Consider the following 26,689-nt stretch of genomic DNA (forward strand, 5'->3'; position numbering starts at 1 on the left):
CTTGAAAATTTCACCCAAATTTGCCAAGCTAAGAGCCTTTGGAAAATCTCAATCTATAGAAACTCAGTAGAGACTTCTTGGAGTTTGACAGGTTTCAGAGTAGCAGCCGTGTTAGTCTATATTCGCAAAAAGAAAAGGAGGACTTGTGGCAACTTAGAGACTAACAAATTTATTTGAGCATAAGCTTTCACGAGCTACAGCTCACTTCATTGGATTAGAGTTTGGCAGCTACATTTTCTGATGATTCCATCTGCACCAAGTATGTTCCAGCCCAGCCTGGAGGTGGTGAGGAGGACTTTTGCTGAAATTGCTCTTTCTAGCAGCCAGGGGCCAACATGGCACTGGGCACAGCAACTGAGAGCAGGGAGACTGTCTCTCCTATGATCTCAGTGCTCCTGATGCTAGCAAGCAGGCTGAGCATGGTGAAAGAGGATCAGCCAAGCCTGTATTGAATTCAGAGGGATGAAGAATGGTGAGCAAGAAGAAGGGATTTCAGGAACCATGCAGGGGGAGGGAAGTAGAAGTTGGGGTGGGAGGAAAGTGGATCGGCACAGAGGGAGGCAGGAGCTGGAGTGGGAGTGGGGAATAGGGTAAGAGTAGAGAGGATGGGGGCAAAAGCAAGGGTGGAGGGGTGGACAGGAGCAGAGGGTATATATGAGAAGAAGGGGACTGGGACAGCTGGAAGCACAGGGGCAGACAGGTCTATAACCACTATAGAAAACTCTCCTTCAGAAGCCAGAATTGAACCCAGATGTCCTGAGTTTCTACATTTTTCTGCTGTCAATAAATAGCTGTGAAACCCACTGCTAAAATGTGTGTCTTCATCCCCCTCTAGTGGCTGGTCCATGGAGATGTTAATAGCCGACTACTGCTACCAGGTTTCAGAGTAGCAGCCGTGTTAGTCTGTATTCGCAAAAAAAAAAAAGGAGTACTTGTGGCACCTTAGAGACTAACAAATTTATTTGAGCATAAGCTTTCGTGAGCTACAGCTCACTTCATCGGATGCATTTGACCTGAAACTTTCTAAAAAAATTCAGCCAGAGGCAGACACTCAGCATGGAAAATTCTAGCTTGAAGGGACAAAGTTTGGCAATGTTATAAGCAAATGGAAATAGTATTTTGAACTGTCACTGGATGCATCAGATGAAGTGAGCTGTAGCTCATGAAAGCTTATGCTCAAATAAATTTGTTAGTCTCTAAGGTGCCACATGTACTCCTTTCCTACTGCTACCAGTTAGTTCAAGTGGCAAAGGTCAGTGCTGTGGATCTAATGGTCACAAACCCTGCTGATGACACAAGTTGGAGGTCAGTATAGTTCCTAATGATATAATTATTGTTATTTTGTTTTTGTTTTTTTTAATAGGAAATTACATCACAAAACAACATTAAAATAACATTAAGGTTGCAGAGCCAAGCACTCAAGTTAGGTAATGCCATAATTAAGGTTCATTGTGCAACCTTAAGTTGGTCCCCTCATGTTTACACACTATCATAGGCTTTAATTACATGATCACATAGTAACCTGTTTCAGTGGTTAATTGCAACTTTTTGACTGTGAAAATTTCTTATTTCCAATTTGAATTTTTCTAACTTCAACTTCCAGACTCTGGAACTTGTTATATGTCTTTGTATGTTAGATTAAAGGACCCCTTAAAACACACATGTATAGTGCAGCCTAGTTTCTGATCAAACATTGTTTTAAAGAGCTACTGTTAAAAACATCCTACAAAGGTGCAATGTGATGTTCAAATTCTTCTTATTTAGCCAAATCAAAACCCTCTATCACAAGAATATGTAAAGGCACTTCTCTGCAGTGAGGGCTGTTTCCCAGTTAAATTTACACGTTATACCCTCAGCCATTTTGCTTGTAAAGCTCTAAAATAAATTGAAAGAATTTCTTTCTAATGGGGAAAAATGTTTTTTTCTCTCTCCTTCTACTCACAAACAGTTGAATGTTTTTTACTCCAAGTTTCACCTTCAGGCACGTACCAGATCTGGAAAACTTCAGCCCAAAAGATTAAAGTTTTTAAAAGTTATGAGGAACTCAAAACAGAGGCCTAGAATGTAAACACCTAGGCAATTTTTAACAATATCTGCAACTATGCACCAGCTCTAATACGGTGCTTATTAGCATGGTGTCTAGAGCAGGGGTTCTTAGGACAAATTATTTGGTGGCCTCAGAGTACGGCCACCAACTCTTGCTGGTGGCCACTCTCACACTTTTTCTAAAATACTTAATTAGCTTAAGGAAAAACAAATAAATATGCATATATATACATATCCAAATCATTGTAATTTATTTATTGCTAGCTAGTAAGTCTGCAGTGAAAAGTGATATTAACAAACATGCAAGTATCATTTTTCACACCAGACTTATTCAGCCCTGGCAAGTCTAAGTACAAATTAAACCCAGGGTGGGGATCGTGGGAGACATCAGGGGTTGGGGCGATGGGGGGTGGGGGTGCAGCCAGAGCCTGGGGCTGGAACCCGAAGCCTGGCAGCCAGAACCTACCTCCTTGCCATCCCTGGGCTTAAGCCCGAATCCTGCGCCCCATACTTCTGGGAAGATGCAGAACTCACTGGCTGCCTGCTCCTCCAGCATTGTGCCCCAGGTGTCTCTAGAGGGAGGCCGGCAGGGCCCAATACTTGCTCGAAGCCCCAGCAACCAACACCAAGGCATCCAAGTGCACCAGGGAGGGGGAGGAGCCACTGCTCCCACCCTCCCCCATCACAGCCCAGGAGGCTGTAGCCACAAGAAAAGCCCCTGTTGGCCACATTTGAGAAACACTGGTCTAGGAGAACTCCAAAAAGCAACTCTGCCCTTCCAGAGACCAGACTCCAGTAAATTGTCCACTATTTTCCCAGCTTCAACTCTCCCCTTTTCTATAAAGTCTTCAGTTCTAGAAATTTAACTGGGCTGGGACACATGAGGATGCAGCACTGCTCCCCTAACATCTGTCACACACATTCGTAGAATATAGTGAATTTCCAAAAGACTCTCACTGTGCTACAGGACATGAGACTCGCAGTGTCAGGTTGGTGTGTACGCAGGAAAATGAATAGCCCTCAACTTCAATGAGAATATCACACTAGTTGCTGTGAGTCTAACTTCAAGGGGCAACTCTGGCTGTACCTCACGGCATGTCTCTGCTCTCCATTCAGAATTAGAGACCACATAGACAGTATCAGCAGACAAGTTTGTACATCATTTGTAAAGTACAAACATAGCTTAGACCTCCATCTAGTAATCGCTTAAAGCAAGTGCTCAAGATGCTTTTTTAATTTAGACAAAAATTAATTAATTTTGTAAGTCCTATCTTATGAGTAGCAAGATTTTTAGACTTACACACAGATGATACTAGTTATGAGTCTGCTCTGGTGACACTAGTTGTTATGCTAAGATCTCTCTAGGTCTTTACAACTGTTAAGGCTCCCTCTCTGTAATGCATACTTCATTGCAATCATTTTGTTACTCAGCTCACTTGAAGTTAGTGGTCTGATGACATGCTGGAATATAACTTTACACAAGACAGTCCATTTACCAGCAACTCCAAGGCAGCCTTGCTGTCCATCAGCTTTCCCACTACAACAGGCTCAAACTTCTTGTCCTTCAAGGCCCTCCCAACTTTTCCACCTTTGTGTCTTTTTACATTGCTCCCCATCTGTTTGTTCCACCAGTGATGCAGTCATGCTGCTTCATCTCTCTGATCTGGTGCAAAACTCCATTGCCTGCTCTGAAGAAAAAACTTCTACCATGATACCCTTAATAAATGACCCAACTAATAATGTCCATGTCAGGTAGCAAATGGGGATAGTTTTATATTTCCATTTTAAAACATATTAGTATCAAAAACATTTTATTATCAAGATATGACAAATCTCCACTTTTGCCATTTTATCTATCTGCTGGACCCCTTCTCTCTACTCTATCATTTCTTTAGATTGTAAACTGTTTGTGGCAGAAATCATGCCCTCTATTATGTTGGTACAGCACCTAGAAGTGGGGGGACCCTAATGAAAACAAATATATTAATAATTAAGTGGGTACATTTTTAAAACTTAAAGTCCAAAGTATAATCATGTAACTCAACACAGAAAAGCTACAGAACAAATTTCCATTCCCCTTTACCCTTTCACAATTTGAAATCAAGTCCCCTTGACACTGCAATACCACAAAAAAAATAAACACTTTTTCAAGTTGTTTCAGATGAAAGTAGCAGGAAGCCATATTCCTCTGCAACTTAGCCAAGTTCTGATCTATCTGCCCAGATGAATAGAAGCTGAGAGAATAGTTATACCACTGAAGGGCTTCAGAGTAGTTTTTTGCCTAGAAAATAAATAAATAAATAAATAAATAAACAAACAAACAAACAAACAAACAGCCACACTGAAGTTTAAATTGACTACATTTTCCTAAGCTAAATAAATCAGGCTTCATAAGAATCAAAAGGTTGAAATAGTCACATACATTCATAGATTCCAAGACCAGAAGGGACCACTCCGATCATCTAGTCTGACTTCCCATAGAGCACAGACCATCGAACATCCCCAAAATAATTCCTAAAGCAGATCTTTTAGAAAAAGATTCAATCTTGATTTAAAAACTGCCAGTGATTGAGAATCCACCATGACCGTTGGTAAACTATTCCCGTGGTTTATCAGCCTGTTAAAAATTTACACCCTATTTCTAGTCTTGATTTGTCTAGCTTCAACTTCCAGCCATTGGATCATGTTACAGACTTTCACTTCATTAAATATAACAGGGTCTAACCAGCATGGTTTCTGCAAAGGAAAATCATGTCTTGTCTGTGAGAATTATTTGAACTTGTCAATAAAGTAGTAGATAAAGGAGAACCAATGAATAATTATTTAGGGCTTCAAAAGCCCTTGGCTAGGATCCTTAAGGAAACTTAGTTGTCATGGGGCGAGAGGCAAAGTATTATCATGGATTATAAACTGTTTCGGAGATGAGAAACAAAGGGTATGAATAAATGGTCAATATTCATCATGACTAAAAGTTAAGAGCAGAGTGACTTAAGGTTCTATATTAGGTATGTGGTGTTGTCTCTGATAACTGTCTCTCCCAGGCAGCTCTCACCAGCCCCCTTTCCTGTCTCTCAGATTCCCCTTGACTCACCAGGTATCTTCCATCTACAAGTGCCCTCTTGTAAAATCCAGTTGGTGTAGCTGATGAGTCAAAGATGCACTAGCCTTGCTCTCTCTTAAATGGCCAGTATCACCCTGTACCAGTGATGCTTCATTGTTTTTTTAAAGCAAAGAACAAAGATACTGTTTGTTTCCAAACCTCATAGCTCTTGGCAGCTCTGTCCCACAGAATGATGTGCAGCCGGTTCAGTATTTCAGGTGACAGCTGTTTTCCTGTATAGTGACCTGAGAAGTGATTGAAATTAAGCAATAACAAGGTCTTAAATAAAGAAGAAACTATTACCTACTGTACAGTACTAGAAAAGGAGTACTTGTGGCACCTTAGAGACCAACAAATTTATTAGAGCATAAGCTTTCGTGAGCTACACGGCTGCTACTCTGAAACCTGTACAGTAACTGTCATTCTTCAAGATGAGTTCCACTATTGGTGCGCATGAGCCCAGTGCACTCCAAACAGATTCTTGGACTACAATGTCCATTGCAGCAGTGCCTGCACCCTGAGTGTCCTCACATACTGAACTGAAGGCATAAAGAGTAGGCCACCCCAATTGCCCCTCTGTTCCTTTGCCATACAGAAACTTGATGTTAATGGACTCTGTGGTAACAGGGATGTGGTGGGGCAGATCTTGGTGGGGAGCGTGTGTGTAAATATATATATATACACACACACACACATATATATACACGTAACGTTAGCGCCCTCATGGCCAAGATGGAGTCTGCTCTGCAGGCAGCTCTGGCCAAGAGACGTCACGCACAGGAATGCAGCAGGAAAAAATCCCTCCACCCCAGCGGCACGTGTTCCAAACCCCCCAGAGTGAACACACACTCCCACAGGAAAAGTACAATGGATATAATAGAGATATTTATTTACAGAGGGATAAGAGGAGAAAAACAACAAGGGGAAGTATAGGGGGAGCAGTAGAACAGGATTGCATCCAAACCAAGACCCCACAGGCCCAGTGGTAGCACAGTCTGAAAGGGCAGACACTGAGCAATGCACCTGCACACAGAGTTCAGAAGTCCTGAGCAAAGTTCCAGTTCAATGGTGAGTCTTGGGTGCTCCTGGTCATCTTCAGCACTAGTGAACTTTCCCCAACAAACCCCTCCAGTGCCCTCTTCTGCCGCATTCTGCAAAGCCACACAGAGCAACCACCTCCCCACTTAACTAGCTAGGAGCCTCCCTCCTTATTCCCAGTGCACAGTCACAAGCCCCAGTACTCACAGCCCCATGCAGCTCTGGGCGGCAGTGATACTGGGTCCAGCTCTGGCCTGTCCTTCTTGGGCGATTCCTCCCTGGCACAGTGCTCCTCCTGGCTCCTGTCCTGGGATGTCCCCAGTCGGCCGCCCTGTCCTTCCCAGGATTCAGGCAGGTTCTCTCTCCTTCACTTTTTGTCCAGGGCCTCCCAGCTTCAGCCCTTCTGTCCTAGGGCTCCAAAGCCACACTCCCAAGTTTCCCTCCTTTCTCTCACTGCTCCCCTTCCCCACTAGGAAAAAGATTTAAAGGGGCCATGCTCTCTAAACCCCAAAGGGTTACATATATATATTAGCAGTGCAAGTACAGCAGTAGGCTCCGGTATGCCGTACCAGCAAGATATTTATAGCCGGTATGGCATACTGGAAAGACACAGGAGGAGCTGGGGACCCCACACCAGCAGCTCCTCTGGTGCGACTGTACCACCCCTAGTACTGCATCCTGCCCTTCCATGGAGCTGCGTCTCCTCCATCTGTACAGCAGCAGCTCCACCGGAGGACAGGGCTGGGGGGGCAGGGCAGGGGGCGGTACAGCCACCAGAGGAGCTGCTGGCGTTCTACTCCTTTCCCCGCTGTGGTCACAGCCGGCATCACAAGATATTTATGTGCCAAATGTGCTAAAGATTCATATGTCCCTTTATCTTAACCACCATTCCAGAGGACACACATCCCTGCTGATGACAGGTTCTGCTTTATAACGGTCCAAAGCAGCGCAGACCAACACATGTTCACTTTCATCATCTGAGTCAGATGCCACCAGCAGAAGGTTGATTTTCTTTTTTGGTGGTTTGGGTTCTGTAGTTTCCGCATCGGACTGTTGCTCTTTTAAGACATCTGAAAGTATGTTCCACACCTTGTCCCTCTCAGATTTTGGAAGGCACTTCAGATTTTTAAACCTTGGGTCGAGTGCTGTAGCTATCTTTAGAAATTCTCACATTGGTACCTTCTTTGTGTTTTGTCAAATCTGCAGTGAAACTGTTCTTAAAATGAACAACATGTGATGGGGTCATCATCCAAGACTGCTATAAGATGAAATATGTGGCAGAATGCAGGTAAAACAGAGTAGCAGACATACTATTCTCCCCCAAGGAGTTCAGTCAAAATTTAATTAACATATTATTTTTTTAAGGAGCATCATCAGGATGGAACCATGTCCTCTGGAATGGTGGCTGAAGCATGAAGGGGCATATGAATGTTTAGCAGATCTGGCACGTAAATATATTGCAATGCCGATTACTAAAGTGCCATGCGAACGCCTGTTCTCACTTTCAGATGACATTGTAAATAAGAAGCTGGCAGCATTATCTCCAAAAATGTAAACAAACCTGATTGTCTTAGTGATTGACTGAACAAGAAGTAGGACTTAGTGGACTTGTAGACTCTAAAGTTTTATATTGTTTTGTTTTTGAGTGGTTATGAAACAAAAAAAGTACATTTGTAAATTGCACTTTCACAATAAAGAGATTGCACTACAGTACTTGTATGAGGTGAACTGAAAAATACTATTTATTTTGTTTATCATCTGTATAGAGTAAATACGCATAATAAAAATAATAATATAAAGTGAGCACGGTACATTTTGTATTCTGTGTTGTAACTGAAATCAATATATTTGAAAATGTAGAAAAATATCCAAAATATTTAATAAATTTCAATTGGTATTCTATTGTTTAACAGTGCAATTAAAACTGCGATTAATCGTGATTACTTTTTTTAATTGCAATTAATTTTGTAGTTAATCATGTGAATTAACTGCAATTATTTGACAGCTCTATAAAACTCTCCAAAATCTTTTGAGGGAACCTTATATTGGCAATCCACTCTGATGGATGTTGAGGCCAACAAGGCAGGGGTTTGCCACAGTAGTATGGCAGGGTCTAACAGACCCTCATTTATGGGTAGAAACAAACAATCTGGGACAGAGGTGTTGACAAACTCAAAAAGTGAGTTTGTGAGGTTTGTCATGGACTACCTCTACAGAAATCACTACAGGCAGTTCTCCTCATCACAGCCTGAAATGAGTTACAGTTATCTTGGGTGGACACAGATAATTCTGACATTACCACTTCTTCTGAAAGAAATGTGAGCAGAAGTAGGATGTTTCCCTGCCTGTAATTCCTCATAAGATGTAATCAGGCACATGATTTGAGGTATATCCTTCTCAGGAAGCTGAGGAGAGGAAAATTGGATCCAGACTGAGATGTAGATGGAGTTCTCTGAGCACGAGGGATGCCTCAAGGGGCCCAATAAGGCCAAGGGAGTTGATAAACATATCAGGCTGGTGTCCAAGGAAAGGATATCAAGTATTATCCTTTCTAGACTCCTGTGTCCCTGATAGTAAAAAAAAAAGAATCCCTGCCTTGCATGGATGACCATAAATACTTCAACCCAAGAGATCTGGCTGATGAAGCTTCTCTGCTGTTCTCGTCCTCTGGATTGGAGAAAGAATACCCCTCATGCAGAGGCAGGGCAGTACTGGTTGGTGTGTTTGGCAATCATCCTGACTGTGTTCTTGAGACTATCAAAGATCTACTAGGTACTGGAGCTGATACGGGTATCGGTGCAGATTCCCCTATTAGTGACCCTGAAGGTAAGTCCAGTACCAAGGATATAAAGAGGTCCTTAATTACCAAGTAAGCCCTTGGCACTGGGTGAAGTTGATGTCTCTGATACACTCAATGCAGATGTCAGTTCTGAGAATAACGGTGCTGCTAAAGTCAGTACAGGACAAGACAATCCTGAAACAGTCAGTACAGGGGCCATCGGAACAGTAGTCATCTATGCCACAGTCATCAACATTGGAATTTTAACATTGCAGGGTCAAAAATGGAGGATCTCTGAGGTAACAGAGTAGCCAATCCTGAGGGACGGAGTCCACTGCCTAAACAGGTGCTAGAAGAACCCATTTTGGTCTCAAGGTACCCTTAGGTTAAAAAAACAAGAGAATTTATGGCTCTTGCAGGCTGAAAGACCCAGAAGAGAAGATCTCTGTCTCTTCTCTCTCTGAATTTTGTGCACCTTTCTTCCTCTGTCATTTGAGGATTTATCTGAGTTAGATGGTGGGCCTCTTACACTCAAGATGACAGTTCCTGTAGCGGCAGCAGCTGAAACACTCTTTTAAGACAACTAATCATATGGTTCCACCCTAGGCAGACCAATATCAGAGGCTGGATGCATCAATCTATCTAACAGCAATTTTTGATGAGACTCTCGCACCCTCTGGGTTCTCTGAGAACAACCTGCAGATGGCACATCAATCTGTGATATGTGCCACACCCAGAAAAGTCAATATCTAGAATGCTCATTGTTCAAGGGCATTGCTCCTGTGACGAATGGGTAGTCTTTAACACTTGGGAATTATATTCGGCCGTGATGACTGAAGTGGTACCAAGATACCTCCCACATAAAGAAACAAAAACCAGTTTCCTTACAAAGAAAAAAGGAAACTCTATCACTAAACTAATTTAACTAAGTACCTATCTTACTGGAAAAATCATGGAGCAGGTCCTCAAAGAATCAATCCTGAAGCACTTAGAGGAGAGGAAAGTGATCAGGAACAGTCAGCATGGATTCACCAAGGGAAGGTCATGCCTGACTAATCTAATCGCCTTTTATGATGAGATTACTGGTTCTGTGGATGAAGGGAAAGCAGTGGATGTATTGTTTCTTGACTTTAGCAAAGCTTTTGACACGGTCTCCCACTGCATTCTTGTCAGCAAGTTAAGGAAGTATGGGCTGGATGAATGCACTATAAGGTGGGTAGAAAGCTGGCTAGATTGTCGGGCTCAACGGGTAGTGATCAATGGCTCCATGTCTAGTTGGCAGCCGGTGTCAAGTGGAGTGCCCCAGGGGTCGGTCCTGGGGCCCGTTTTGTTCAATATCTTCATAAATGATCTGGAAGATGGTGTGGATTGCACTCTCAGCAAATTTGCGGATGATACTAAACTGGGAGGAGTGGTAGATACGCTGGAGGGGAGGGATAGGATACAGAAGGACCTAGACAAATTGGAGGATTGGGCCAAAAGAAATCTAATGAGGTTCAATAAGGATAAGTGCAGGGTCCTGCACTTAGGATGGAAGAATCCAATGCACCGCTACAGACTAGGGACCGAATGGCTCGGCAGCAGTTCCGCGGAAAAGGACCTAGGGGTGACAGTGGACGAGAAAGCTGGATATGAGTCAGCAGTGTGCCCTTGTTGCCAAGAAGGCCAATGGCATTTTGGGATGTATAAGTAGGGGCATAGCGAGCAGATCGAGGGACGTGATCGTTCCCCTCTATTCGACACTGGTGAGGCCTCATCTGGAGTACTGTGTCCAGTTTTGGGCCCCACACTACAGGAAGGATGTGGATAAATTGGAAAGAGTACAACGAAGGGCAACGAAAATGATTAGGGGTCTAGAGCACATGACTTATGAGGAGAGGCTGAGGGAGCTGGGATTGTTTAGTCTGCAGAAGAGAAGAATGAGGGGGGATTTGATAGCTGCTTTCAACTACCTGAAAGGGGGTTTCAAAGAGGATGGCTCTAGACTGTTCTCAATGGTAGCAGATGACAGAACGAGGAGTAATGGTCTCAAGTTGCAATGGGGGAGGTTTAGATTGGATATTAGGAAAAACTTTTTCACTAAGAGGGTGGGTGAAACACTGGAATGCGTTACCTAGGGAGGTGGTAGAATCTCCTTCCTTAGAGGTTTTTAAGGTCAGGCTTGACAAAGCCCTGGCTGGGATGATTTAACTGGGACTTGGTCCTGCTTTGAGCAGGGGGTTGGACTAGATGACCTTCTGGGGTCCCTTCCAACCCTGATATTCTATGATTCTATGATTCTATCTATTTACATAAATTTGCGTAAGAAAGAGGCCATGCAGTGTGCAAAGAGAAAATCACTGCAAACTCTGAGGGAAATTGGGTGACCCACCCTTTATGCACTCAGTTGGAAGCACAAGAATATTCACATCACTTTCAAATCCCTCCTTAAAATTCTCCTTTGCCATGATGCCTATAAAAAAATTTGACAATGGTTAGAAAGAGCAGCCCTTTGGAGGTGGTGCGGGCTTTGAACCGGGATGGACCAGCAGCCCCCCATCAGCTCCCTATACGGCAGCCGCCCAGCAGGCTATCAATTGCCGGGCAGTTCAAGTGTCCCTCTCCCAGCTGCCATGTGCTGCTCCTGCCCTCTGCCTTGAAGCTGCTCCCGGGAGCCTCCTGCTTGCTGTGCAGGTGGATGGGGGGGAAGAGGGGTGCTGATGTCAGGGTGTCCCCCTCCCCCTGCTCCTGCCCCCCGCTCCTGTATCCCATCTCCACAGAGCGACAGGGCTCAGGACGGAGGGAGCTTGCTGGCAGCAGCTGCTGTCAACTTGCTGATCTACTTAAAAAAGAAATGTACTTAGAGTGGGGTCCGCATACTTAAAGCAGCAATGCGCATCTCTCTCACACATACACGATGCATGTCTCTGTCTCTCCCTCTCTCTCTCTCTAACATACACACACACACAAACAGAGTGTGTGTCTGTCTCTCTCTCTCTCACACACACACACACACACACACAGAGACAGTGTGTGTCTCTGTCTCACACACACATGCACACCCACCCCTGCACTTTGGAAAGTGGAGGGAGTGGTGCGCTCCACTGGAATAGCATGGGTTCATCATCACATTCAGTTTCCACAGGGAATGTTTGCAGCCACTGTCATGCTGTGTCCCTTCCCTCCATTTGTGCTGCCTTGTAGAGTGTGAGGCTACATTGACAACAATGTGTTAACCCTTGAGGGCTCAGCCGAGTGCTAGTTCATCATTTAGCAGTAAGTCTTTCCCTGGGAAATATCCCACCCTCTGACTGCACCACATCAACCAAGCTTCACAATCATCATTGCTGTGTACAGTATTAAATTGTTTAAAACTTATACTGTGTATAGTGTGTGTATATATATTGTGACAAAGCTCCGGGCCTGTATTGGTGGGTCCCGTGCTTCCAGGCGGATTCAGTGGCCCTCAGAGCTCACTAAAGCCCTCAATATGACCTCCCTTTCTTTGTATAGTGGCAAAGGTCACAGCTTATTGAGCTACTTTCATCAGAGGCCAGTATGGGAGGTGGGAAGGTGGAATACCCACAGTCTCTGTTACTCCTTAGAGCTCAGTAGGTGCAGTTTGGGCTCCTGCCTGGACCAAAGTCTGTTTCCCCTCTCTGTAAAGCATGGGGGGAAGGAGGGAACCCAGTCCTGCCCTCTATTCTGGGTTTCAGCCCAGGGACCTTAATGGAACAGCTGTTGGCGGTTTTCCCTTCACCACTGACGCTGCTTTGATTCCCTGGGCACTTCCCTGTGATCCCCTTTTCCTAGCTTCACCCTTACCTCAGGATTCAGCAATGCTTCCTCTTCTACAGCTCCTTTCACCTGGGCTTTCCCCCGAGGGAACTGGAAAGAACTTTTAAGCGGTATGAGTGAGACCTTGATTGGTTCCAGCTGTGTCCATTAGCTTAATGGCCTTAACTGACCCTTTTCCAGTTAATTGGGGTCAGGTGCCGGCATTAACCTAATGACCTTTACTGGTTAATTGGCATCAGGTGTCTTGATTAGCCTGGAGTAGCCTTTGTTTGGCTATCCAGGGAACAGGGACCTGCTCATTCTGAAGCTGATATAGCTGCCTTCTACTACTCTCTTATATTCTTCTGGACCGAGTCTGTCACAATATATATATACTATATAAAATACAGTCTTTTGTCCGGCAAAAAAAATTTCCCTGGAACCTACCCCCCCATTTATGTTAATTCTTATGGAGAAATTGGATTCGCTTAACATCGTTTCGCTTAAAGTAGCATTTTTCAGGAACATAACTACAACATTAAGTGAGGAGTTACTGTACTCTGAACTGCATGGGTCATTTAACCACAGAAACAACTTACAAAGGCAAAAGCTTTGCATTCAGAGTGCATGTGATGAAAGGATTAAAAACCAACAACCTTCTCAGCTCCAGCATGTCAGCCATGATGGGCCTAATGAGAAAGTTGGAAGAACTCAACGGAGGATTTGATTATACTGGACTTTTGAAAGGAGATCTAGTACAATTGAACTTAAAAGACAATGCTGAACCATACCATGTACAAACACCTCTACCAGACAGACTTTGGAAAAGACTAGCTTAACAATTACCCGAATTCAGAGGACATCATTACATCGTAGTGAACTATTTTTCCAGGTACATAGAATAAATGAACGTGAAAGAACTTACATTTCACAGTATTATCAAGAAGTTGGAGTGCATTTTGGCTTACTTTGATATTCCAAAAAGAAAAGGAGTACTTGTGGCACCTTAGAGACTAACAAATTTATTTGAACATAAGCTTTCGTGAGCTACAGCTCACTTCATTGGATGCATTTGGTGGAAAATACAGAGGGGAGATTTATATACACACACAGAGAACAGACTAACACGGCTGCTACTCTGAAACCTTGATATTCCAGAATAACTAGTGATGGACAACAGAGCACAATTCACTGCAGCAGAATTTAAGTCATTCCAAACAAAATATGATTTTGATCATATTACTAGCAGCCCACCTCACCAAAAGCGAATGGAGAAGCTGAAAGAGCTGTAAAGACAGCCAAGAAAATCCGACAATAGGAAGAGCCACTCCTTGCTCTTCTCAATTACAGATGAACGCCAATAGCAGTTACTAGATATACTCCTACACAACTCCTGATAGGAACACAATTCAGAACTACTATTCCAACTTTGGAAAATAATCATATCTCCAAAGTGATTAGCCACAAAGAGAGTAGCCAAATCAGATAAAAAGGCAAAAAGAACTTATGATCACTTTTCCAACAGACAACACTCAGAGAATTGCCGGGTCTAAAACATGTTGCCCATCTTCAAGGTCGTCCCTGCGGGGGGGGGTGGGCCCCGGGGCCGAAGTGACACAGCCATCACTTCTGGGACTGACCCATCACTTCCGGGACTGACCACGCCGGCCCGTAGGGCCCAGAGCAGTCGCCCCGATTCACCGTACCCAAGGGATGATTCTGACCGTGTTCATGTCAAATTGGATAGAGAAAAAGGATGGACAACTCCAGCTGTTGTAAAGAAAAAATAATTCAGCATCCAGATCATTTGTGATCAAGACTACAGTAGAGAGATCAACAGAAACCATCGACATCTACAGTTTGTTCTTCACAAAGCAAAACCAACAGAGCTGACAGATGAAGAACAAGAAGATGACTTGAGGATTCCAAACCAATCACAGCCAGTCTTTGCCCCTAATGGACAGCCAGATGACTAAGCTGTTATGCTTTCAAATAATGTAATTAGAAACCAGCATAATTCATAGACATGTAACAGACCGATCCATACTGAACTTCAAAGATACCGTGTTAGTGTAAATTTTGTAAATGGTAGGAATGTAGAATTTAAAGGGAGATATGTAATGGAATGCTAACCTGTATTATACTGGTTTCAGAGTAGCAGCCGTGTTAGTCTGTATTCGCAAAAAGAAAAGGAGGACTTGTGGCACCTTAGAGACTAACAAATTTATTTGAGCATAAGCTTTCATGAGCTACAGCTCACTTCATTGGATGCATGAAGTGAGCTGTAGCTCACGAAAGCTTATGCTCAAATAAATTTGTTAATCTCTAAAGTGCCACAAGTCCTCCTTTTCTTTTTCTGTATTATACTGTTCAGCCACTAGGTGGCACTGTGTGTAACATACTTTATACAAAAAACAACCTTCCACACAAACCTCCAGGTGGCTGGACTTTACAAGAACTAGACAAGCCATTTACAACACACTTTGCTTTTCTACAAAAGAAAAAGGACACTAAACTATCTAAACTACTACATGCCACAAGGAGCCACAACAGTGGTTCCCTTAACCCACCCAGCAATATTGTTAATCTATCCAACTATACTCTTAGCCCAGCAGAAGAATCTGTCCTATCTCGGGGCCTCTCCTTCTGCCCCTCCACCCCCACTAACATGATACAGTTCGGTGGTGACCTAGAATCCTATTGTCGATGTCTCCGACTCAAGGAATATTTCCAACACACCTCTGAACAGCATACTAACCCACAGAGACCTTCCTACCAAGACTACAAAAAGAAGGGTTCTGGGTGGACTCCCCCTGAAGGTCGAAACAACAGTCTGGACTTCTACATAGAGTTCTTCCACCGATGTGCACGGGCTGAAATTGTGCAAAAGCAGCATCACTTGACCCATAACCTTAGCCGTGCAGAACACAATGCCATCCACAGCCTCAGAAACAACTCTGACATCATAATCAAAAAGGTTGACAAACGAGGTGCTGTCGTCATCATGAATAGGTCGGAAAATGAACAAGAGGCTACTAGGCAGCTCTCCAACACCACTTTCTACAAGCCATTACCCTCTGATCCCACTGAGGGTTACTAAAGAAACTACACCATTTGCTCAAGAAACTCCCTGAAAAAGCACAAGAACAAATCCACACAGACGCACCCCTGGAATCCCGACCTGGGGTATTCTATCTGCTACCCAAGATCCATAAACCTGGAAATCCTGGACGCCCCATCATCTCAGGCATTGGCACACTGACAGCAGGATTGTCTGGCTATGTAGATCCTTCCTCAGGCCCTACGCTACCAGCACTCCCAGCTAATTCCGAGACACCACTGACTTCCTGAGGAAACTACAATCTGTCGGTGATCTTCCAGAAAACACCATCCTAGCCATTATGGATGTAGAAGCCTTCTACACCAACATTCCACACAAAGATGGACTACAAGCCGTCAGGAACAGTATCCCCGATAACGTCACGGCAAACCTGGTGGCTGAACTTTGTGACTTTGTCCTCACCCATAACTATTTCACATTTGGGGACAATGTATACCTTCAAATCAGCGACACTGCGATGGGTACCCGCATGGCCCCACAGTATGCCAACATTTTTATGGCTGACTTAGAACAACGCTTCCTCAACTGTCATCCCCTAATGCCCCTACTCTACTTGCGCTACATTGATGACATCTTCATCATCTGGACCCATGGAAAAGAAGCCCTTGAGGAATTCCACCATGATTTCAACAATTTCCATCCCACCATCAACCTCAGCCTGGACCAGTCCCACACAAGAGATCCACTACCTGGACACTATGGTGCTAATAAGCGATGGTCACGTAAACACCACCCTATACCGGAAACCTACTGACCGCGATGCTTACCTACATGCCTCCAGCTTTCATTCAGACCACACCACACAATCCATTGTCTACAGCCAAGCTCTACGATACAACCGCATTGCTCCAACCCCTCAAACAGAGACAAACACCTACAAGATCTCTATCAAGCGTTCTTACAACTACAGTACCCACCTGCTGAAGTGAAGAAACACATTGACAGAGACAGAAGAGTACCCAGAAGTTACCTACTACAGGACAGGCCCAACAAAGAAAATAACAGAACGCCACTAGCCATCACCTTCAGCCCCCAACTAAAACCTCTCCAGCGCATCATCAAGGATCTACAACCTATCCTGAAGGATGACCCATCACTCTCACAGATCTTGGGAGACAGACCAGTCCTTGCTTACAGACAGCCCCCCAACCTGAAGCAAATACTCACCAGCAAACCACACAACAGAACCACTAATCCTGGAACCTATCCTTGCAACAAAGCCCGTTGCCAACTCTGACCACAGATCTATTCAGGGGACACCATCATAGGGCCTAATCACATCAGCCACACTATCAGAGGCTTGTTCACCTGCACATCTACCAATGTGATATATACCATCATGTGCCAGCAATGCCCCTCTGCCATGTACATTGGCCAAACTGGACAGTCCTCTACGTAAAAAGATAAATGGACACAAATCAGACGTCAAGAATTATAACATTCAAAACCAGTTGGAGAACACTTCAATCTCTTTGGTCACTCTATTACAAACCTAAAAATGGCAATTCTTCAACAAAAAAACTTCAAAAACAGACTCCAACGAGAGACTGCTGAATTGGAATTAATTTGCAAACTGGATACAATTAACTTAGGGTTGAATTAAGACTGGGAGTGGATGGGTCATTACACAAAGTAAAAACTATTTCCCCATGTTTATTCCACACACACACCCCCCACTGTTCCTCAGATGTTCTTGTCAACTGCTGGAAATGGCTCACCTTGATTATCACTACAAAAGGCTTTTTCCCCCCTGCTCTTCTGCTGGTAATAGCTCACCTTACCTGATCGCTCTTGTTACAGTGTGTATGGTAACACCCATTCTTTCATGTTCTCTGTGTATATAAATCTCTCCACTGTATTTTCCACTGAATGCATCTGATGAAGTGAGCTGTAGCTCACAAAAGGTTATGGTCAAATAAATTGTTAGTCTCTAAGGTGCCACAAGTCCTCCTTTTCTTTTTGCGGATACAGACTAACACGGCTGCTACTCTGAAATCATACTTTATTTAACAAAAAGAAAAGGAGTACTTGTGGCACCTTAGAGACTAACAAATTTATTTGACCATAACCTTTTGTAAGCTACAACTTCATCACTTCATCGGATGCATTCAGTGAATACCTGGCATAACATTAAAGAATCTTATAGTGAACACATCAGTCTGCATCTCTCTGAGAAGGAAGCTCCAGCCAGTCCAAATCTGGTACAGGAGCATGACCTGCTAGTAGCAGCCCTGCAATTTACCATATACAATACATGACAAAGAGTAAGAAAAAGATATAAGGAAGGAGGAGGAGAGTAGGGGTTAAGGAGAGAGAAGAGGTAAATCAATTGCTTAAGTCAATTAAGCCCTGTCATCTGCAAATGACAACAGAAGCTGGACACTGACCTGTAATGATATCTTGAATTTTTGCTTGGCTAGAGGCTCCTTCATCCTCTGTAACAGAAACTCGATGTGGAGTAAGATGATTTTTCCGAGGTCAGGTGAAGACGCAAACCGCCCAGAGATGGACTTCAGAAAATCAAAACCAACCAATTCCCTATTCACAGAGATGCATTTTAAGGAGTTGTGCAGAAGGAGCGGTTGACTTCCCATTCTGGGGCCCAATATATACATCCCATAAAATACGTTTTTCACTTAGATTGCTTTTCACAAAAAAGAATCTAGATGGTTTAACCCAGTGATCCTCCAGCTTTTTCATTCTGAGGACCAGGTCATAGCAAAAAGATGCTCCACCGCTTCTATGAGCCACCCTCAATTCCTGACTCTCAAAGGCTCTGTGGATCCCTTGTGGTCAACAAAGCAGACTGGGAACTAGTGCCCTAACCAGTAATTGCTCATTTGGCTTCAGGACACCACTGTAACATGTCAGTCCATAAACATCTACATTTAAGAAACATTCAAAGTCTGGTTAACCCTGCCAAAAGGAAATAAATCCAGCATTAAGGCTAAAATTCTAACCTCGATAGCCTATATGATTCCAAGATATGTATCCTGCATAAACACAGAGGGAGAAACAGAGGACAGGAGTGTGGAAATGGGAATTCCCTGCTCACAGACATATTGCTTATAACCTAATCTTTTTTATGGTTTGTTTCCAGAACTGCAGGCCCCAGAATAGTATTTCAAGGGCTTAAATCCTTGATTAAGACAGTCTGGAAATGTATTATCACATAGGGGATAAAGTTTGGCACTATGCTCAATCCTTTGCTGGCAGGTCATAGAAGCACTATGGGATAACATGTTCAAAACCCTGCAGAAGGGAGCCCTTTGCAACACCCTCAAGAGAACTATATCTGTGATCACAGTGTCCATGGTGTAAATGGGAGAATCCTGGAGGAGATTCCCTCAAAATAGCTTTGTGGTCCATCATAGCTTTCCTGCTGGCTGCCAGAAATCTCCCTTTGCTCCTTTTCTGACATTCTCTTATCTAACTGTTGAAAGATTGGCAAAATAAATGCCAACACAACTTCATAATGGGGCCCAAGAAAGTATAATCTCCTTCCTCAGAGCCTCAAGCACATCACATCAGTGCCTGAACTCACATGCCAGAGAAACAATTGGCACAAGTTGCTCTGAACCAACGTCTCACACTTCAATGCACCATAGTACTGCCAAACTACCTGAAATTGGATGACCTGACAACAGGAATTTGTAATGGAAACTTAAAACAGTCCTTGAACTACAGCATCTCTCCAGATAAAAGGGTATAGCTATAAATAAGCACCCCTGATTCAACATTCATCCTGAGCTGTGCTTGGACAGAGTGGAGGAAGCAGCTCCACAAGTCAGGGCTGCCAAGCCAAAGCACAAATTAAAGCTACACAGGGACAACTAGGGTGACCAGATGTCCCAATTTTATAGGGACAGTCCCAATATTCGGGGCTGTTTCATATATAGGCAACTATTACTCCCCACACCCTGTCCCGATTTTTCACACTTGCTATCTAGTCACCCTAGGGACAACCTACTTATGCCAATGTAGGATAAGGTGTAGCAACTCTCTCTTCCATCTCAACTCACACTGTAGCATGCCCCTGACACACTATTTCTACAACTTAGCTCTCCTGTTGTTAGGTATCACTTTGTAAGAATACTGGAAGCCCAGGCAATGTATGTTCTCCCTCAAGTAGTGGGTGCTGAGGTTCTGTACCTCTCATATTCCAGAAGCAGCTTAGCAGTGTTCAAACAGAAATCTAGTGACACTTCATGATGCAGGAAGTTCAGCAGCAGCTAGAAAGAAGAAACAGTGGGGATTACTGAGTCACTAAGGAAATTTATCTGCTCACTGTAAAGATGTGGGCTGTCCCTAGCTCCACCTTCAGCCTGGTATGGTGTTGTGGGTATGCTCCACTTTAATTTCCCCCAATTGGGACAGCATTAGGTTTGTTTTAACAGCCAGGGGCAAGTAGAAAGCCAGCATACATGAACAAAAAAGCACATCTTTTCATAAGGTTTCAGGACAAACAATTACAATAAACTGTTCATAAAGTCCTCATCTAAAGACCGCAGATCAGAGCTCCCTACTTAAAGACCACAAAACAAAGTATTTGGTATCTTAACCAGGTCTCCTAGAGCCTCAGAATTAAAAAAACACCAGCCACTGCAGCCTGGCCTAGCTTCTACTCTCCTCTTCTCTGCTTAACTTCCTGTTCCTGTTTAAATAGCCCAGTCTTAGTGCAAGGCAGGACCTTCTTGATTACACTCCAGGCCGTCCAGCCTGTCCATAAAGTATATACCTTCACACTCACTGTCAGTCTTTTGTCTTCTTAGGAAAATCATAATTCTAAAACTAGGCAACAGTTAAACATGTTCTTCATATTTTCATTTTCTTTTCATGTTTCAAAATGAATTTGAGGCTAGTGAAAGGTGCCAAGTTGACAGCTCTGGAGACTCAAGTCATCTGTCTCTCATAAGACACAAACAGAAAGGACAACAACAATGCAAGCTTCCTCCTCAAGCTGTCCCCTCACAATGTGCCTCCCACCTGGCCTGGAAGGACCATTTCAATGACTGTGGGGAGTTCAGTCTCCATGGACCTCTCAGTTAAGACTGCAACAAAGAGCAAGTTAGCATGATGTGGGTTTTGACACCTGTCCCTAGAAACTGACTGAAATTCCTCAACAGCCGTCTGAAGGAGAGTTTCAATCTGACAGAATTCAAACCAGTTACCTGGAGACCAAAATTTATTTCTGGAAGTGCCCACTGTGTACTTGGTGCTTTCCAGAGAAGACAGCACAGTGCCTTCCTGAACAGCTCACCATCTATGAACAGAAAGTTCTTCCTGAGCCACCAGTTCTCTGAATTCAAATCCCTCCTGAAGACACTCTTCTGCTGTAATACAACAAAGAAACCAGTTGACTTATACTGTGTTGACAAGTCTGAAGAGCAAGTAAGAATAGTTTATATATCCTATATGAAACAAACAAATCTGTGTTAAACAAAGAAGTTACTCACCCTGTGTGGTAACATGGTTCTTCAATATGTGTGTCCTATGGGTGCTGCCACTGCAGGTGTGTCTGCATCCCTGAGCTGCTGATTGGAGAACATTGGTAGCAGTGTCTGTTGGGCCCACACATGCACGTCTCTCCTTGTGCTATGCCATGAGGCTAGCCGTGCACGTGGGCTAACCGTCCTCAGTTCCTTTTCTACTGCAGAGTCATAGTGAGAACTCCAAAGTAGATGGGAGGAGGGAGGGTAGTGGAGAACATCTTGAAGAACATCGTTACTGAACAGCGTGAGTAACTTCTTCGGTTGTGTTCCCTATGGGTGTTCCCGAGGAGGCTGGGACTTCGGAGTCGGATTGGTCCAAGAAGAAAGAAAAATGGAGCCAAATATGGCATCAGAGGCAGAGTCCTCAGTGATCGCATAACGTTCTGTTAAGGTACAGACCGAAGCCCACAATCGCCACTCTCCAGATCTCCAAGATGGAAACATGCTCTAAGAAGGCACAGATGAAGAGACCAATCTTGTGGGTGTGTATGGATCGAGTCCAGAGGGGTCATGTAATGAATCTGGTAGCAATTTCTAACACATTTGAAACCCACTTAGAAAGTTATTGGGCTGATATCGCTGACCTGTCTGCCATAGAGAGAAACAATCTAGCAGATGACGTGAAGGCTTTTGTTCTATCAGGCAGAATGCAAGGGCTCTCCTAATATCCACGGTATGTAGTATGACCTTGCATATTTTCCCAGAGAGCTTAGAGTAGAAGTGGGAAGGTGAATAGACTGGTTCATGTGGAATGAGGAGGTCACTTTAGGGGAGGAACTTCAGATGTGGCCTAAGCGTGACCTTCTCCAGGAAGAATACCAGTACGGAGGATGTTGTCAGTAAAGCTGCTATCTCCCATATTCTTCTAGCCAGGTAATTGCAACTAGAAGACCGTTTTTCATGGACAGATGAGTTAGCGAACAGGTGGCCATGGGTTCAACAGGTGGCCTTTTATACTAGATTTAGATCCCAAGAGGGGAAGGGAAGTCTAGGCTGAGGGAAGATGTTTGTTATTCCTTTAGGAACCTTTTATGGTTAGTTGCAAAATTACCGAGTACCCCTCTTTGGAATGTTTGAAATACTGTAATCAGTGAGGTGGACTCTGAGAGAGTTCAAGGAATAGTCCTGAATTTTTTAAGGGTCAGGGCATATTTCAGAATATGTGGAAGAGTTTGCCAACTCTAGACAGAGTTGCTGGGACATGCACCAAATCTGGAACCCTGGACCACTTCTGCAGGTAAGTGCATGTGTGTGGAGGACTTTCTACTGTGTAGTAGGAGCTTTTGCTCTTCCTTGGAGCATGAGCTTTCTAGGAGGTGGAACCACATAGGAGCCATGCTTTGAGTCAGAGGATCCCCAAGTTGGGATGCATGGTGTGCCCCTTGTCCTGTGTGAGGAGGTGTGGGATGGTCAGAAGGGAGATCGGCAGGCACATCACAAGCTGCATTTGGTAAGGGTATCAGGTCTGTCTCATCCGGTAGGGGTGATCAGAATCACGTGAGGCTCATCCTTTTTATCTTGAGCAGGACCTTCAGCAAAGAGAAACAGAGGGATGGTGTAAGAAAGGTCTTTGTCCATGGAAGGAGGAGAGCATGCCTAGAGATCGTTGTCCAATCACCACCCTGGAACAGTATCGGGGACACTTCTGTTCTGTTAAGTGGTGAACAGATCTGTGGACAGTGTTCCCCCCCGTGTGAACAAGCCCTGAAGTACTGATGGGTGCATCTCCCACTCGTGGTCATGCAGGAATGTGCAACTGACTTTGTATGCTATTGTGCCAGTGGGGGTAAGCCGTGGACCAGTGAAACGGTGAGAGATGCACCAATTCATAGTTTCATCGCCCCTGCGAATAGAGAGGGTGATCGGGCTCCTCCTTGGAGATTGATGTAATACAATGTAGGCCATGTTGTCCGTCAGGACCTTTATATGTGAGCCTGCTATCAGCAGGAGGAAACTGGGGCAGGCATTCCTGACTGTTCTAAGTTCGAGGAGATTGATATGAAGGGAGATCTCTGCCAGCGGACCATCTGCCTTTGCGTGAGACTGTTTAAATGTGCACCTTACCCTAGGAGGGATGCGTCCATGGTAAGGAGTGACAAAGGTGGCCCCTGTAGGGAGAGGATCCGTTGCATACATTGGTTGGGTCTTTTCAACCAGTCCAGGGAGTTTTTGGACCCTGGTGGGTAGTGACAGAGTTTGGCCAGACTGTGCCTGATCAGTCTGGTACACCAAGCTGGAACCACAGCTGTAGGCATCACATGTGAAGTCTGGCATGAGGAATAACCGCCATGCCGGCAGCGCATATGCCCCAGAAGCGGGGGCAGATTCTGGCTGGCACTGAGGCTGTATTGAGTTGTGTCTATAAGATATCAGGGAGTGAAATCTGTCCTGAGGTAGAAAGGCTTTGGCTTGTAGTGCATCTAGGTCGGCCCCTCTAAATTCCAGGCATTGCACTGGCATAAGGGTTGACTTCTGCGAGTTGATCTGTACTCCAGTTCCATGAACAAAGTTATTGTCTCTTCAGTGGCTCGACGAGCCTTCTGAAGCAACCAGACTCTGAGGAGACAATCCTCTAGGTACGGGTAGATCATCATCCCTTGAGATCTTAAATGGGTGACCACTACGGAGAACTTTGGAAAATACTCTCGGGGCCAATGAAAGTCCGAAGGGAAGGACTCTGTATTGGTAATGGTTGTTTCCCAGAGTGAACCTGAGGGAACCTCTGTGAGCAAGTAGTATAGAGATGTAAAAATAGGCATCTTGTGGGTTGAGGGCCGAAAACCAGGCTCCCTGTTCCAGTGACAGAATGATCGTCAACGGTGTGACCATCTTGAATATCTGAGTTTGACAAACTTGTTGAGAGTTCCTTAGGTCCAGGATGGGTCTCAATACCCAAAAGGAAGGGAGGCTGAAGAAGTACAGAGTGGAGAACCCCTAGCCCCATAGATGTTGAGGTACTGGTTCTACGGCTCCTAACTGCAGGAGGCAGTCTATGTCCTGCCATAGTAGACTCTCATGGGAAGGGTCCCTGAAGCGGGACAGGGAAGTGTTGTGGAGGAGATAGGAGATGAAATGGATGGAATATCCAGATCTGACAATCTTTAGGACTCATCTGTCCAATGTTATGCGCTCCCAGGCACTGTGGAATGCTACCAAACAGTGGCCAAATAGGTGTATGGTCACAGGTAATAGTGAGGGCAACATTCCCTCTAATTTTTGACAGGCCGTGTGTGCAAAAAATTTCCTCTGTGCAAATTTTGACAGGCCATGTGCGCAAAAAATTTCTTCTGTGCAAATTGCTGTGCTTCTGTGCAAATTTTGTGTGCGTGGTGTTTCACCGTGTGCACGGGGTTTAGGATCTGTGTGCGCTCATGCACAGCTTAGAGGGAACAGTGGTGAGGAGTGGTCTATGGCACCTCAACCTCCCCATCAAAAGTGGTGTTTAGGGGCAGGCAGTTAGGTCAAGGACTGGGAGCCTGAGGGCTTCCACTTCGAGAATCTCCTCTTCTTCCTCTGGGGCTCATAGTGCTGCTGCACTGGGAACGCTGCTGAATACTGTCTGTGTTGGTATTCGTCTCTTTTGCCCCAGTGTATAAATTCCCAGTGATCTGAGAGTGGCCCTGGAACCCTTCAGGAAGTGGAGGGAGGCATCGGTCTTCTTGGCAAAGAGTTTCATCCCTTCAAAGGGGAGGTCTTCCACCATTGTCTGCACCTCCTTCGGGAAACCCAAGAGGTGAAGCCGTGACACTCACCTCATCACCACCGCAGTGGAGACAGTCCTGGCAGCCATGTCGGCAGCATTGAGAGTTGACTGTTGAGTTGTTTTTGCCACCAGTTGGCCTTCCTGGATGATAACCTTGAAGGAATCCTAGGAGCTCTCTGGCACTTTATCAATAAAGTCCTGTAATTTGTGTAATCATTATTTGCCAGAAATGCCTGGTAGTTTGCAATTTGGAACCGTAAGGTGGCTGAAGAGTACATTTATTACCAAAGAGATCAAGACATGACCAACTTCTGTCGTAGGGCATCGTTCTAAAGTGGTGCTGACAGCCACGAGAATTCACAGCATCTACCATGATGGAATTGGGTGGTGGGTGGGCAAATAGGAACTCTGATTCCTTTGTGAGGACACAGTATTTTTTTGTCCACTTGCTTGCAAGTTGGGACCATCGAGGCCTGGGGTTCCCACACTGCCTTAGCAGGGTCTAGGATGGCCTCATAATTGGGAGGATGACGTCGGAGGTGGATGAGACGTGGGGGATATCAATAAGTTGGTGGTGCGTATCCGTAGCCTCCTCCAATGGTATATGAAGGGTGTCAGTCACTCTCTTTGCCAGCTCCTGGAATAGGTGAAAATCATCTGCTATGGAGGGTTGTGATGGCATGACCGCCTCGTCTGGTGAAGAGGAGGATATGGCATTGGGTGCGATCTGCTCCTCAGCATCCATCTCCAGCTCCACAACCTCTAAGGGTACTGAGGCTCACAATTCTACAGCTGAGGGAGCCAGTCTGTGAGGTTCTCTGATGACACGTGGTGTCCTGGAGGAAGGCTGGCGATGAGCTGTCCAGCAGTCCCTGTAGGTCCACTGTGGTGGCATAGGGCCTGGTGGAGATGCCCATGGGTGACCATACCAGGATGTCAGCAGTGCCATCTGGTGGTACATTCCTGGACTCTGTTGGTATTGGGTCCCATATGAAGCCTGGGAGGAGTACTCAGAAGCCCATCTGACTCACTGTCAGATCCTTTGCTTGACCTTTGAAGTCGAAGGCTGGGAGGAAGACTCACACCTGACTTGGGGCTGTGGTCGGAGATCCTCCTCTATGAAGATGATCTTCTGGTGAAGCTCTCGGTCTTTGCAGGATTTCAGTCAAAGTTGTTGGCAAAGGGAACACTTCTGTTGAATGTGGCCCCCACCAAGGCAGCAAATGCATTGAGAGTGCTTGTCCGTGACTGGGATTGCCTTGCTCCAGTATGACACTTCTTGAAGCCCCAAGAGCCAGGCATACCCTTGTCCAGCGGGGTCCCCTACCCCCACCAGGGACGCTGGAAAAACAAAGTCCTTTTTCTTTTCTTTTTTCTTCTTTTCTTCTGGCAGGTCCAAAATAAAGATAAGGAAAGGCTAAAGAACTTTTAGAAGCTAAAAATTAACAACTGAAAGAAGAGTTAAGGATCTGCTAATGGACAGTTAATGGCTCCATCTCTAGCTGGGGTGGCAGAGAAAGTACATGCGTCCGATGAAGTGAGCTGTAGCTCACAAAAGCTTATGCTCTAATAAATTTGTTAGTCTCTAAGGTGCCACAAGTACTCCTTTTCTTTTTGCGAATACAGACTAACACGGCTGCTACTCTGAAACCAG

The 26,689-nt window shown here is 44.7% G+C and overlaps 1 protein-coding gene across 1 annotated transcript in view; it reads right to left on the reverse strand.

Annotated features, from left to right (window-relative positions):
- The window catches only part of TEX11 (testis expressed 11), a 129,902-nt gene that overhangs the window by 56,259 nt on the left and 46,954 nt on the right, over positions 1–26,689 (reverse strand). Inside the window, 6 exon segments of the mRNA XM_043492957.1 lie at positions 1,943–2,002; positions 4,190–4,327; positions 5,306–5,391; positions 18,228–18,245; positions 18,248–18,378; positions 19,993–20,072. Coding sequence (XP_043348892.1) covers positions 1,943–2,002; positions 4,190–4,327; positions 5,306–5,391; positions 18,228–18,245; positions 18,248–18,378; positions 19,993–20,072 — 513 coding nt within the window.

The sequence above is a fragment of the Dermochelys coriacea genome, chromosome 9, assembly GCF_009764565.3.
Source record: "Dermochelys coriacea isolate rDerCor1 chromosome 9, rDerCor1.pri.v4, whole genome shotgun sequence".
NCBI classification, from domain to species: domain Eukaryota; kingdom Metazoa; phylum Chordata; order Testudines; family Dermochelyidae; genus Dermochelys; species Dermochelys coriacea.